General features: G+C 41.6%; 1 protein-coding gene, 1 non-coding gene and 1 pseudogene across 2 annotated transcripts; 2 read left to right on the forward strand and 1 right to left on the reverse strand.

Moving 5' to 3' along the window:
• The first annotated feature begins 1,592 nt into the window (after positions 1–1,592).
• LOC117560981 (glutamyl-tRNA(Gln) amidotransferase subunit C, mitochondrial-like) lies at positions 1,593–6,465 on the forward strand. The gene is given in 6 exon segments (XM_034238145.1): positions 1,593–1,598; positions 4,169–4,219; positions 5,117–5,286; positions 5,419–5,476; positions 5,479–5,524; positions 6,349–6,465. Coding segments are annotated over 6 exon segments (393 nt in total). The 3' UTR covers positions 6,411–6,465.
• On the reverse strand, positions 3,081–3,153 carry trnak-uuu. Its single transcript has one exon. It is a non-coding gene; the product is annotated as a tRNA-Lys (tRNA).
• A 2,509-nt stretch (positions 6,466–8,974) lies between the features above and the next one.
• LOC117561114 lies at positions 8,975–9,715 on the forward strand (annotated as a pseudogene).
• The last annotated feature ends 5,385 nt before the right edge of the window (positions 9,716–15,100 follow it).

The following is a 15,100-nucleotide window of genomic DNA, read 5'->3' on the forward strand; positions in this document are numbered from 1 at the left end:
CATGGACTTCACTGAAATCATTAAGTTCTTCAATGGTCGTTAAAATATGGCTCTTTACAGCGGACATGGTTGACAAACAATCACTACCAAAACAGTTTTATAATTTGGTCCTTGGCTTGATGAAGCCAGCTCTGTGAAGGCTTAGTTAATAACCTAAGAGATGTATTGAGGTTGTAAATGCAAAATGTGTACAGTAAATCCTCCAATGGAACCTTGTAGCAGGGAATTTGAAAATGATTATTTACCATTTGCACTTGTGCAACTAATATATTTTAGTTGCATCATGGGAATTGTAGGAACCATCATTGTAGAGCTTGACTTACAATAGGGACCTAAAGCTGAATACTCATGTCGCCATCTGCTGCACCGATTTGTCCATTCTTTAAAATATCTTCTCACAAGTCCCCAGTATTATAAACCTGAACTGGACCTGAGTCCTGATTAAGATTTGTTAAATAAAGAGCTCTGATAGGTTGGTTGTTTTTACCACCAGGAACAGTGAATTAAACAGCAATGTATAGGTCGGAACCAGGCTTAAACTTAATAAAATAGCAATACTAAATAACTAGAATAATCATTTAATTGTAATCCACTGGAAACTGATGCTTCACTGTTGAGCCATGTCACTGGTTGCTAAATAGAAAAATGTAAATTAAACTAGGATGATTTACAAACTAGCTGTTGACACATCTGGTGTTCCCAGACATTTAATAAAATGCATTTCCATAAGTAATCCTTCTTCTGGTTTTCAAAAATACATGAATCGTGTTTCTTTTTCTTTCAGAAATGGCTGAGCACCACAACACGAAGCAGATATTTGACCATGGCCAGAGACCTGGTGTGCAAGGTGCAGATTCTGATAGAGAACAAGTGATTGGGTTCTCTGTCTTTCTTTTTCCTTCCAAGTAAAGTGTGAACGGCTGTAGCAGCACAAGAAGAAAACACATCTGAGAACACACACACACACACACACCACACACACACGCACACACAACCCACACACACACACACCACACAACCCACACACACCAAACAGACACACAGACACACACACACACACACACACACACACACTAAGCCTTTACAATCACAGTATGCTGCTATGAGCCTTTTTGACTGTATCCACAATGTTGTTTGTGTTGTCAACAGCTGTATCTGTAAATGATGCTACATATTTGTCAGTATGTTCAAGTGAAAACAGATGTATTTGAAAAAGCATTTTTTTCATTTAAAAATATTTTTGTGAGAAAAGTGTAAATCTTAATCAGAGTGCACTTAATTTTTGAGATAATTGTGGTTTAAGTTCCACCTTTCAAACCAAAACACAGAGCTGAATTCCACCAGAGTATATTTGTGAGATTAAAGCATTGTTATAACAGATTATGATAGATATTTTAATTGTCAAAGTCTACAAAATCAAGCCTATCAGTAAGTAACCTCCATATACCTGTCCCTTAATGAATGAAGAATGTCAGCAGACTTTTAATTTTATTTAAATCAACAACCCAAAAGAAATGACTGGCTTTTAGTCCAACATGTTACTTAAACTCCAGTTGTGTTACAGCATTATGTATCATTTAGCTTTTAGCACCATGTCAGTGAGTTAGCTTCCAACAGTATTTTTAATATTTGTAATGTTTTCGTCTGCCAAATATTGTCTTTATTTGTTAAGTGTGAATTGTACTGTAATGAGAGAAAAGTGTGTTTTAATTATGAGGATTATATTATGTCAAAGCGTAACCTAATATTGAAGTGACCTATGGATGTCTGGGCAGAGATTTATATAAAGCAACAAGCCTGATTTGTTAGCCTCTACTTATTTTTTTATTATCCAGTGAACCATTTTTTATTTTGTAAATTGTGTCGTTTACTCACCTTGATTTTTGTCTTGTGTTGTCTGTCACCTGTTCTTTGAATGTTTAGCCTCAGCATGAATATGATCATGAATTGGGACGATATGATGAGACGATTAAATATTTAGTCACAGTTACCAAATGAAAAGTTTTGCTGTGCAACGTTAATCAGATGATTTAGTGTGAGACAGATTAGACAGAGATGAACATTTAAAGTAAGTTGCGTGAAACGGTGTTGATGTTTTGGCAGATTTGGGTCTTGTGAAGACAACATATATATGCTTTTACCTCAGAAATTAATACTAATATTGGTCTCAAATACCAACATTCATTGCCTAGAACATCACTCTTTGCTCTTCGGGTGTTGTTTCATGAATATGGTGAAATGAACTGCTTTTAAAATAGGTGTTTGTTTGTGAACGCTAACTGCTGTCAGAAAACCTTTATTGTAACATTGATTAAGTAAATCATTATTTATTTATTTGTTTTCTCATTCAGATGCTGCTTTGTTGTTAAAGCTGATATTTTTATTTTGTGGCCAGTTCTAAATGTGTATTGAAAAACAATCAAATGATATACTAAGGGTTCCTATATATTAAATGGTATTATGTTCTTATAATAAACAATAAAATGGAATCATAACTATTTTTCCAAAACATCTTGCAGTGTGTTTTTATCGAACCTATAGGGGAACATTTGCTGAAGTGCTTAAGGCTAAAAACAATCAAAACAGACATTGGCTGGACCCTCAGATCAAAAATCTACAGTATAAGAAAACATACACTCTCCCGGGTCTAGTTTAATGTGTTTCTTTGTAATTTATATGATAGCAACAAGTCAAAAGTAGTCCCCTTGCAGTACTCATATATAACTAATTCATTACAAAATATACAACCATTCCCCACATTATCTCACCTCAATTCTCCTAAACAATTAATACCACAGAAAAACAAAGCGAAATGAATATACTTACATGTTAATACAGTATGTAAAGTTTGTTATTGCTCGTTATATATTTTTTTCTTAAATATAATAAAAACTTTGGTTTCAGTTTGAAACGATTTAAACATAAGAAACCGGGGAGGTGGAGTTGCATCAATAGACCCATCGTCTATTATCAGTTATTATAATACTTGCTGAGGGGACCCTGCTGCTTAAATAATGACCGGGCTGGAAATGATTCTAAGTATGCCTGTGTGCTGTGATCAGAAATTAAAATATCTTCCGCTCCCGAATAGGGACTTGAACCCTAGACCCTCAGATTAAAAGTCTGATGCTCTACCGACTGAGCTATCCGGGCTCTCAGAAGCCTACGGAATGACAAACTCCTATATAAATGTTGTTAATATACAAATATTGTCGCTAAGCGTTGTCCTGTCCATCAGAGTTATATCTCCATTTAATTATTACTTAACATTTCAAATGATAAACTGTAATGTAAATTATTAATATGACGTTTTTACAATAGTACGGATGTATCAACAACGACGACTCATATCTGGCTATGAAGCGTCGGTTTATAAATCTATCAGTATATTTCTGATGTGTTGTACTTTACACGAGTTCACTGTTAAAGGTGAAATTAATATAACAACATTATTTAACAATCGGACTTTATTGCAGTCTGTTTTTTGTTTGGGCTATATAATCCAAAAGAAAGAAGGAAGTGGAAGTGGGAAGTACCCTCTCGCTTCCTCTAGTCCCACAACATCCCATGAGCTAACGTTAGCCACAGCAGGTCGTTAGCTACATGTGCTAGTTTAGACCTCAGTACTGACCTTCCTGTTTAGTTATTTATTACTAAAAAAATGTGACAACTTTTACCTACTTCTCGGGCATATCTCACTACCTTATTATTCGGAACATGTCCGGTGGTAAATCTCGCTGTGAAACGCTCCTGTCGTGGCGTGTCACTTAATCATGTAACCTGTTAGCTAACGATGGATACTCAATAACAAACGAGGAGATCTTCCACAGAAGAAGGAACATCTTCCTGCAGAGCCACATCGACACATTTAATTAACGCGACTGTTGAGCTCTCGACGCACGTTAACTCCAAGGTAAAATAAAATGTCAATGATTTTTGATTTAACGTGAAGTCCTATGCAATCAGCACCCAAATGCAAAACAAAGACTTTGCAGCTTTAAAAGTACTATTTTATCTGTTTTATTGTAATATTTTATCTGTTTATAGTGTGTTGCACTGTTGGAGGAGCCTGTGACCTAAAGATTTTCAAAATTGTCATAACTACACCTGTAGCTATGCACACATGACAATAAAAGACTTGAAACTGTAACTTGGGTGTCTCTTCTAGGTACCAGAGGCTGCAACATGGAACCAGTACCAAAGGACGCAACTTCCCCCGGTAGGGTCCTCATGTCTAGAGTTGAACAAGATCATTATTAGCATAAAGACATGCTGTGTGAACTAATGCTCTGAAATGCATGTATATATTGTAAGTATTTAGTTAAAAGCCTTGTCTTAAACAATTGTTATTCTCAAATATATTCGATGAGGGACTAAACCCCCAGTTCTTGTTGCAGACAACAAGGGTATAAAAAGGTGTATCTGTTATTATCATGAGGCCTAGATAAAGGTTTGAAATATCAAATGGATTTCAACAGTTGATATCTCCACAGTTATCTTTTGATAAAGAATTTTTTGTAGGGAGGTGGGTTATTTTGAGTAGAGCTTCAATAATGAGTAAATTGACAAAAAATAATAATCTACTACTTTAAAGTATTTTCTGTAGCAGACAAACGGATACAAAATGCTGTTTTTAAGCCTCTGAATTATGTAGATTCCCTACTTTTATCTGTTTGATATTAAATTATAAAATATGTTAATATTAAACTGCACATCTTTTGTTTTGGGACTGACAAAACCAGACATTTAAAGACACCCAATTTAGGCTTTAAAAAACTGGGATAGACATATTTTCTTATTATCTGAGCATTTTACAGAGAAAGGAATAAATCCACAAGATAATAAGTAGATTAATTGATTATGAAAATAATATTTAGGTGGGGCTTTAGTTTTGAGGGACAAAATCTCACAATATTGTCAAAATTACAAAACTTCAGAGATTACCAAAGGTAGAGTTATTGGGGGCATGAGTAATGGCAGTGTGTGCTGATTAGAAATTATTAATGGAGGCAATTACTTTATTCAATGGTTACTAACCGTTAAAGACATTCTTAAAAGATTGTGGAAAGAATGTGTCATGCATACATTTCTTACGCAACACACTTTTAATTGACAGCCTGTACATATCCCTGCCGACCTGGTGGACCAACTGGAGCGACTGGCGCTGGTGGATTTCCGCTCCAAACAGGGACTGGCCTGTTTGGAGGAAGCCATCAGATTTGCAGATCAGCTTCATGCTGTTGACACTTCAGGGGTGGAACCAATGGATTCAGTTCTGGAGGACAGGTAAGGTTCAACCAGTTATGAAAACAGTGTATTTGTATGTTGGCCTCCTCATCCCAGCTATATCAAATGAGCCCCAACTGCAGCACAGTTTTAAACTGAGCCTATTGCATAAATATTGTTTCATCCATTCAGGTCATTAAACCTTAGGGAGGATGCAGTGACGGAAGGGGACTGTGCTGAAGAACTGCTTAAGAGCTCTCCAAATACACCATTGAAGAATATTTTGTGGCACCACCAGGTGAGAAATAAACCTGAATACATGTATTTTTAAACATTAGAGTGGATTGTATCATTGGTTTTAAATAATTAAGAGTATATGGGAATGAAATTGAACAAGGCCTCATTGGTTGCTGATGTACTTCTGCCTCTCTACACTTGCTTGCACTATATGCCTCTTCCCATACATTTGTACTACTACTGGCTTCTCTATGGTTGAATAGCAATTCAGAGTTTTTTCCAAATATTAATATGGACTAGTGCAATATCCAAATCGCACAATATTTGATGAGGTTAAATGTGTGTAAAGATACCATTTTCTATTAAGCAGTGTTGTGATTCACAAACCAGATTCTAAAGACTTAGAAATCTTAGTTAGGTACAGATCCTCACAGAAGAAATCCGCATGATCAATTTCATATATTATTCAATGAAAATAAGATTAATGATGCAATAATCCCCATTCCCTCCAACATAGTGAGATATGTCACAATTGCAATGAAAGTCAAATTACACGTGATGACATTTTCTTCTATATTGTTCTGCTCTGCTCGCCCTCAGTGTATAAATCTCCCTGTGTGTTCACATCTTAACGTCTATACCTGTGCTTTTATCTACAGTTTGTATGTTGACAACTGTCCCTCTTTTATCTGGTATATCTTTGTGTATTCATTTCACACTGTTCATACTGTTAATACTGTAGGCATCATACCCTGAGCGTTTGTAATCAATCCGTTTAGTTCTCTCTATGCTCTGTACATTAATTTAAACTAAAGGATGATGTATCGTTTTTCATCCTGTTTCATTGTAACTGTAAATAACTGACATTTATTTATTTCACCACAGGAAATATTCCTCTACCAACGAGGGAGGAAAGGGCCACCATACTGAAACACTCAGAGTTATGATATTCATTACAAAATAGTACATTTTGAAGTTAAATAAAAACCTTAAGGTCCTGCATTAAGATTGTGTTATTGTTATTGTTCGGTTTCATTTACACCTGCTGCAGTTTGGTTACTTCTCTTCTTAGTTTCGGTTTCATGTCAGCAACATGGTGAGTCAGCAGTGTTTGGACAACCTGTGTTAGGAGGGACATTGATAAGGAATGTTGTACAGGGCTGGTGATTTACATTGTGACAGTGATTTCAGATGGTCCTGCTTTTATTCAAAGTGTTGTTTTAACTTTGGTAATAAAAAAATATTTTTCTATCTTTTTGTTTTGTTTGTTTTAGGTTTACTGTGTGTGGCTAATAATAGACTCTGACGTGTTATTTACATTTATCTGATGAAAGGATTTTCCCTTTCCTTTTAAAAACTAGACCTGTCAGTGCATGATCTAATCTGTGAATCATCATGTGCCTAAGGCTCTGATCCAATCACTTGTTGTATATAGACTCTTATTGCACTATTTCCCTATTTTTTGTTTTTGTATTACTTGCTACTACTTTTTCTGTTTTTCCAGTTGTATTGTGTTGCACTGTTTGGAGGAGCCTGTGACCTAAGATTTCCATCGACATAACTACACTGTAGCTATGTACGTATGACAAATTTAAGCCTTGAACCTTGATCCCAGGTGGGGGTCACCTGAGCTTTACAGGGGGGTTGTGAGGCCTTAATTTATGGTGTAAAAAAACGTTTTAGTCTGTATTATTATTTAAGATATAAACTAATTATCACAGGAGGAGGGCCAAGACCTGAATGAACAGAGCGTTCCCTCTATGCTGAACAGTCGTCCTGCATTAATAAAGTATAAAGTTAGAAAACCAAAGATATAACAGAACAATGTCAAAGCGTAAGGGAGTGTAAAAGTGTAGTAAAAGAGAAGAGACTATTTATTATTTCCAATTGTTAAAACAAATACACCATACAGAAAGAAATGTTATCAACAGTTTCCAAAAATACCAGCAAAACTCATCTGATGCAATAATTACACAAAATAATCTGCTTTAATTGCATGCCATTTATCTTAGACAAACTTCCTACAGTTATCGCGTTCACTTTTTGGGTTAACTGTACAGTCTAGTCTTAGTTCAGTACTGTTATTGTTATGGTTAACTTTAAACCAGGGGTGTCCAAACTTTTTCACCGAGGTCCAAATACAGAAAAATATACGAAGGGCTGGGCCCCTCACTAGAGGTATATTGCCTCATAAATTCAGTTATAAGTTAGCTAAATCAATCAAATGTAGGTCAATGATGCTTGTGAGTGTTAGCAGCTCATCCCTTCAAACAGAAGCTCAGATTGATTATAATAAGGAGAGATAAGGGTATTTTTCAAGCTTGTTATGTAAATAAGTCATAGGGCTTTTTTCTTATCAAAAAAGATATGTTAGAAAATGTTTCCAACTTGAATTGACTTAATTTATTTGAAAAGTGGTCTTATTAACACATGCATAGTACTGTGTTAATAAGACCACTTGTCCATGTTCCATCATACTTTTTTAATTTGCTTAGGGCCGATTCAAAATGGTCCCGCGGGCCGTAGTTTGGACACCCCTGGTTTTAAACCTATGAAATAACAATACTAAAGAGTCACTTTGAGTTTATCATGAGTCGTCAGTTTATTCCAATTAAAGAAAAAAACTTTACGTCAAGGGGAAAGTCCGGGACTACGCCCTTGTGCACTTTACAATGTCCAAAACACTGCCGGTCATTTTTTGGAGATTAGAAACCGAAAATGATGAAGGCATGGAAGGGAAAACGAATCTTAAACCAGGGGGCGGGGCTCGATCAGCTGGGCAGACTGTATATAAACAGAGGAGAGAAGAAGCCTGCGTCAGCTGCTCCGGAGAAACGATTCCTGTCAGTTTAAAGAAGAGCGACGATTTCTGGAGGATTTTTCTAAACTTATCTCAAGGTATGAAGTTTTCTTTATCAGCACTCATGAAATGTACCGCAACACTTTATTCTCTGGGGGAAAAAAGGGTTTTTCTAGTGGACTTATTTGTATTAATGTATTCAGTGATGTAAAGTATAGAATATATTCACTGTACTTTTTTAATGAGGGACTTGTAGTTATTTATTTAAATGTTTTGCTACTTTGTAGCCTACTTATAAAGTTCCAAGGTAAATAGTGTACTTTTACTCCACTGCATTTATTTATTACATTTAGTTACCTTGCAGATTTGCATTAATGGTGTGAAATGGTTACCCCACAGTATTCACATTTATTTAATAGGCTGTACCTTTACCAGCTTTGATAACACTTTAATGTATCAATAAAATAATAATGAAAACATGTAACTTATATTATTCTGAAATAGGCCAATCTGCATAATATGTACTTTTACCTTTAGTACTTTAAGTATATTTGTATGCTAATACTTTTGTACTTTTACTTGAGTAACATTTTGAATGCACAACTTTTACTTGTAAAAGAGTATTCCTACACTCTGGTACTTCTACTTTTAATTAAGTACACACTCTTAGTATTTCTTCCACCTCTCAATGTATTTACCTTTCTTTCAGGCCACTTTCACCATGGATCTAACCATCAGTCTGATGAATGGGAGCTCCCACATCCTGAGGGTGCACCCGCATGACACAGTGGACTCTCTGAAAATACTCATCCAGCAGAAACTAGGGATTTCATGTGAGTCCCAGAAGCTGGTCTTTGAGAACGGCTTGCAGCACAACTCTCAACAACGACTCTGCGACCCTCGAGTCCTACGGTCTGCACTCCGGGGCCAAGGTGAACCTGCTGGTGACCACACCGGCCATAATCCAGGTGTTCCTCAAAAACGAGAAGGGGGTGAGCAGCACGTATGACATCAAACCGGATGAGACGGTGGAGCCACTTCAGGAGCAGGGTGGAGGAGAGAGAGCGGGTCCCGGTGAGCCAGCAGAGGCTCCTCCACGAGAGCAGAGAAATGAACGAGGGGAAACTCTCCGACTACAACGTCCGAGCAAATAGCACCATCTTCCTGAACCTGCGGCTGAGAGGAGGCTGAGGACACTTTCAGTTAAAAGACATTTCTGGACATTCCTTTATTTTATCTAAAAATGAAGATCATTTAGCTTGTATTTTATTTAAATTGCACTCATTAATACATTCCTCGATTAGAAATCATTCCAAAAATAAAACTTTCTTTGTTTTGGCTTTACAAATATGTTATAAACACATCTTCATGTTATAACTTTATTATGACACTTCACATTCTGACTACATCAAATGTACACTGTTAAAAAATAATAAAGATTTTAATCTTGCATGTCTGTTCTCATTTCCTGTTCCTTACTGAATCTTCAGCTCAGGGTTGAGCTGCACTCTGTACATACCACAACCAGAAGTAACCAGAAAGACACACTTTAGCATTGGATTAAAATTGACATTATGATCAAAATCATAATCAATGTTCACTACAGTATCATATTCTGTAAGCAGTGCTCTGTAAAAAAAACACTTACATGTATTATGTTGTCATTACAAATGTACTAACATACCAAAGCATGTTATAAAGGCTTAAACTCATTATACAGGTTTCTTAGGTGTATCCAAATAACTGTATGTGAGAATTAGTGTCCATCTTAGAAACAGGTCAAAAGGTAGTAGAGGCAACAGCCCGATGTTTAAAGCCACAGCTTCCGGTTCAGTGAGGTTAGGGTCGGGAAGCTTCATTTCCTCACAGATGCAAGGTAGGCCGTACCAAAATAAGGCGACCATGTTGGCAAACAGCACTCGGAACTGAAAGCAAAAACAGACACAGGAAGGGAAGGGAAGGGGGAAACCATTACAAGAGATTAATCTTTTGTTGATGACAGGATGCCAATGAATGAAGGGCATACCTCGGACAGGCACAAAGTTGATATTGACGAACTGAAAGGGAATCCACACTTTCCAGTTCATTTTCAAGGCAGTCCAGTAACTTCCTCTCATCTTGCCTTTCAAAGTCTCTCCATCCTTTTGCCTGGGAAAAAGATGGGACGGTAATTTGGTTTCATTTATTTTTCATTTGTCTATGAAAACGATAAAGCATGTGTTTACTATACAATAAACATGAAGACACTGGACCAAATACTGTGGTCAAAATGTAGGTTGAAGCATTGCATGAGTGTTTTAATCATGTTAAAGGGGCAGTTTGCCATTTGAACACATCAGATTAGTAATGGGAAAAAGAACTGCGAGCAGCAATGATCTTTTTTGCATAGCAGAGGTCTGCTCTATAGACAGACCGAAGAATGCAGTTGACAATCAGAATCAAGTATTCACAAATCTGTTCACTAATAAATATAATTTTGTCTGAGATAATGATTGTTTTGGCCATGTTTTATGAAATTTAGCAGGAGAAGAACAGGTGGGTTTACATCAGTTCTGCAGGTTTTCAATAAAAGACGGGTTTGATCCGGATCTAGGAAGGTCATTTCGGGGGCTTCTTAAATCTCTGATTTTTAAAACTGTAAAGACCTTTAACAGGAAGTTCTATTAAACCTGTATAATGCAAACAAATTTGAACAAAAAAACTGTTGTGACTAACTGGGTTATTGAAAATATGCTTTCATGTTGCATGACAGGAAGTGTATCCTGAAATGTTTCTCCTTCAACCATACTAAAACCAATTGCTCCCTCTGCTGCTGCAATTGTGTATTCCCACAACTTAATGCCGGATCATCTCAAATCACTACCGAGCTCCTTTAATCTGATGGTAAGGGGGACAGTTTCTGAGATGACCTACCTCCAGGATGTTCATAACAAAGTATAACATCAGCAGAAAGCCAGGGGCAAAAACAAGCCGATCCAGTAGCAGACGTTTGACTATTGTTGTGGAAAACTTCTTTATCTATCAATAATCTGCCATGGAGATGTACTAGTAATGACGATAAATGGGTCTTTCAGCAAATCAGAGTTGTCTTTCGTTGGTTCTTTATTTGAAGCGCTTGAAAGGTACATGTCTCACAGAATACAGAGTAGTCTGCAGGTGTTAGGATCTTGTCTGTGTTGTTGTTTTGTCTTGTCTTTTCTATCTTTGGTTTCACTGTGTTATTTTGTAAAGTGTTCCACCCCCGTTTCCTGCCTGTTTGCTTTTTGGTCTGTTTTCCTCCTGATTACCCGATTGTGTTCACCTGGTTGCCTCTGTGTTTTCTCCTCCCTCCTCACCTGTCTCGTGTTTGTTTGATTAGTCCTGGGTGTATTTAAGTTTCGGGTTTTTCTGTCTCTCTTTGTCGGGTTGTCTTGTGTAATGAGACCAGTTCATCGGTGAGTGTTCTGTTCTGTCTTTGTTGTATATCTAGCCCTTGAAATAAAGGAATTATTTTTACTCTAATCTGCATTTGGGTCCTGCTTCCTGCACACCGTAACATTACAACCCGACCAAAATATGGGCCCAGCAGATCCTTTTGAGCAGGAGCTATTGGAGTTTTCCTTTGCTTTGGATGACTGCTCGTATCGATGGTTGGGAGCGTCCAGGGTTCAGCAGCGAGAGGCTGTTCTGGCAGAGGCACGCCGGATTACTATGGAGAAGCCAGGCTTGGTTAAATTCTTATCGGGCAGGATTTTGGATTTTCTCACGGACTTCGGTGTGTTATCCCCTGCCTGACAGCCCCAGGCCTCCCAACTCCCGTTTTTGATACCACACGCATCGGTGTGGTCCATCTGGCGTCAGCCCCTGCTTCTCACCCAGTGTTTGCTACAGTCCAGGAGCCATTCGCTGGTACTCGTCTCTTTGGAGGTCCCACGGAGCCTCCAAACGGCTCCTAAAGGAAGGAGTCGCAAGGCCAGGTTGGCAGCACGAGCCCAAAGGGCCAGGGTTCCAGAACCAGTTCAGCCCCCAGCAGCCATGGTTACAGCCATAGTTCCAGACCTAGTACAGGCCCCAACAGCCATGGTTACAGCCCCAGTACAGGCCCCAGCAGCCATGTTTCCGGCCATAGTTCCAGACCTAGTACAGGCCCCAGCAGCCATGGTCCCGGCCCCAGTCCCGGCCCCAGCAGCCATGGTCCCGGCCCCAGCAGCCATGGTTCCAGACCCAGTCCCGGCCCCAGCTGCCATAGTCCCTTCTCTAGTCCCTTCCCTAGTCCCTCCTCAGGTCACTTTCCTAGTCCCTTCTCCAGTCACACCTCTAGTCACTTCTCTAGTCACTTCTCAAGTCCCTCCTCTGGTCCCTTCCCGAGCCCCTTCTCTAGTCTCTTCTCTCTTCTCTAGTCCTTTCCTAGTCCCTTCTCTAGTCCCTTCTCTAGTCCCTACTCAATTCCTTTCTCAAGTCCTTTCTCAAGTACCTCCTCTAGTCACTTCCCTAGTCCCTTCTCAAGTCCCCCCTTTAGTCACCTCTCTAGTCCCTTCCCGAGTCCCTTCTCTAGTCCCACCTCTAGTCCCACTTCGAGTCCCCTTTCGAGATACCTCTCAAGCCCTCTCTCCAGTCACCTCTCGAGTCTCTTCTCGAGTCCCCTCTCAAGTCACCTCTCAAGTCCCCTCTCGAGTCACCTCTCGAGTACCATCTCTAGTCCCTTCTCAAGTCCCTCCTCTAGTCAGTTCTCTAGTCCCCTCTCTGGTCCCTTCCCGAGTCCCTCCTATAGTCCCTTCTCTAGTCCCATCTCTAGTCCCTACTCAAGTCCCTCCTCTAGTCAATTCCCTACTCCCATCTCTAGTCCCTCCTCTAGTCACTTCTCCAGTTCCCTCCAGTCCCCTCTCCAGTTCCCTCCTCTAGTCCCTCCTCTAGTTCCCTCCTCTAGTCCCTCCTCTAGTTCCTCCTCTAGTCCCTCCTCTAGTTCCTCCTCTAGTCCCTCTTCAAGTCCCCTCTCTAGTCCCTCCTCAAGTCCCCTCTCGAGTCCCCTCTCGAGTTCCCTTCTCTAGTCTCTCCTCTAGTCTCTCCTCTAGTCCCCTCTGGAGTCCCCTCTCTAGTTCCCCTCTGGAGTCCCCTCTCTAGTTCCCCTCTGGAGTCCCCTCTCGAGTTCCCCCTTGGTTCCCCTCTCGAGTCCCCTCTCGAGTCACGTCTCAAGTCCCTACCCAATGTCCTGGTCCGTTGGAGGTCCGCTGGGGGGTCCTGCCAACTCCATGTCCTGTCCCGTTGGAGGCCCCGCCGTCTACTCTCCTGCGGGGGTCCTGCCAATCCTATGTCCTGTGCCGTTGGAGGCCCCGCCGACTACTCTCCTGCCGGGGGTCCTGCCAACCCTGTGTCCTGTCCCGTTTGGAGGCCCGCCGACTACTCTCCTGCCGGGGGTCCTGCCAACCCTTTGTCCTGTCTCGTTGGAGGTCCCGCCGTCTACTCTCCTGCCGGGGGTCCTGCCAATCCTATGTCCTGTGCCGTTGGAGGCCCCGCCGACTACTCTCCTGCCGGGGGTCCTGCCAACCCTGTGTCCTGTGCCGTTGGAGGCCCGGCTGACTACTCTTCTATCGGGGGTCCTGCCAACCCCGTGTCCTGTCTCGTTGGAGGTCCCTGACGACTACTCTCCTGCCGGGGGTCCTGCCAACCCTTTTGTCCTGTGCGTTGGAGGCCCCGCCGACTACTCTCCTGCCGGGGGTCCTGCCAACCCTTGTCTGTCCCCTTGGAGGGTCCCCCGCCGTCTACTTCCCTGCGGGGGTTTTCCTGCCAGCTCCTTGTCCTGTCCGTTGGGGGTCCCGCCGACTGCCCTCCTGCCGAGGGTCCTGCCAACTCCTGGTCCTCTTCCGTGGGGAATCTTGCTGACACCCTGTCCCACCAGCTCCGGATCCTGTCCGGTCGGACACCGGCTCCTGCCCGGCCTCCGGAGCTGTCCGGTCTTCTGCCCTCGAGCCCGGCCCCCCCCTGAGAGATACGGTCTTCGCCCTCTCAAGCCCGGCCCCCTGAGAGCCGCGGGTCTTCACCCTCGAGCCCGGCCCCCCTGAGAGCCGCAGTCTTCGCCCTCGAGCCCGGTCCACTGACTCTTCCTGCCGTTGCCTTCGCCCTCGGGCCCGGCCCCCCTGACTCTTCCTACCGCTGCCTTCGCCCCTCCATGGTCCCCACCTTGGACTCTGTCTTGCCCCCGGGCCGTCCGCCCGAGACCCCTTCCTGGTCTTCTGCCTTGCCCCCCGGGCCGTCCGCCCGAATTCCCCTTTTTGGACTCTGCCTGCCCCCGGGCCGTCCGCCCGAGACCCCTTCCTGGTCCTCTGCCTTGCCCCCGGGCCGTCCGCCCGAGACCCCTTCCTGGTCCTCTGCCGTGCCCCTGGGCGGTCAGTTCAGTCCCGTCCTCCTGACCCCCTCCACCCACCCTGGTGGCTTAGTGATGCGTCCCTCCTCCAGACCCCCTCCATCCACCCTGCTTGAGGTTTTGGATTTTGTTTGTTTTTTGGGACGTCTGGGATCCGTCCCTTGAGGGGGGGGTACTGTTAGGATCTGTCTGTGTTGTTGTTTTGTCTTGTCTTTTTCTATCTTTGGTTTCCTGTGTTATTTTGTAAAGTGTTCACCCCCGTTTCCTGCCTGTTGCTTTTTGTCTGTTTCCCTCCCTGATTACCCGATTGTATTCACCTGGTGCCTCTGTGTTTTATCCTCCCTCCTCACCTGTCTCGTGTTTGTTTGATTAGTCCTGGGTGTATTTAAGTTCTGGGTTTTCTGTCTCTCTTTGTCGGGTTGTCTTGTGTAATGACCAGTTCATCGGTGAGTGTTCTGTTCTGTCTTTGTGTATATCTAGCCTTGAAATAAAGGAAT

The sequence above is a fragment of the Gymnodraco acuticeps genome, unplaced genomic scaffold (assembly GCF_902827175.1).
Source record: "Gymnodraco acuticeps unplaced genomic scaffold, fGymAcu1.1, whole genome shotgun sequence".
Lineage (NCBI taxonomy): Eukaryota > Metazoa > Chordata > Actinopteri > Perciformes > Bathydraconidae > Gymnodraco > Gymnodraco acuticeps.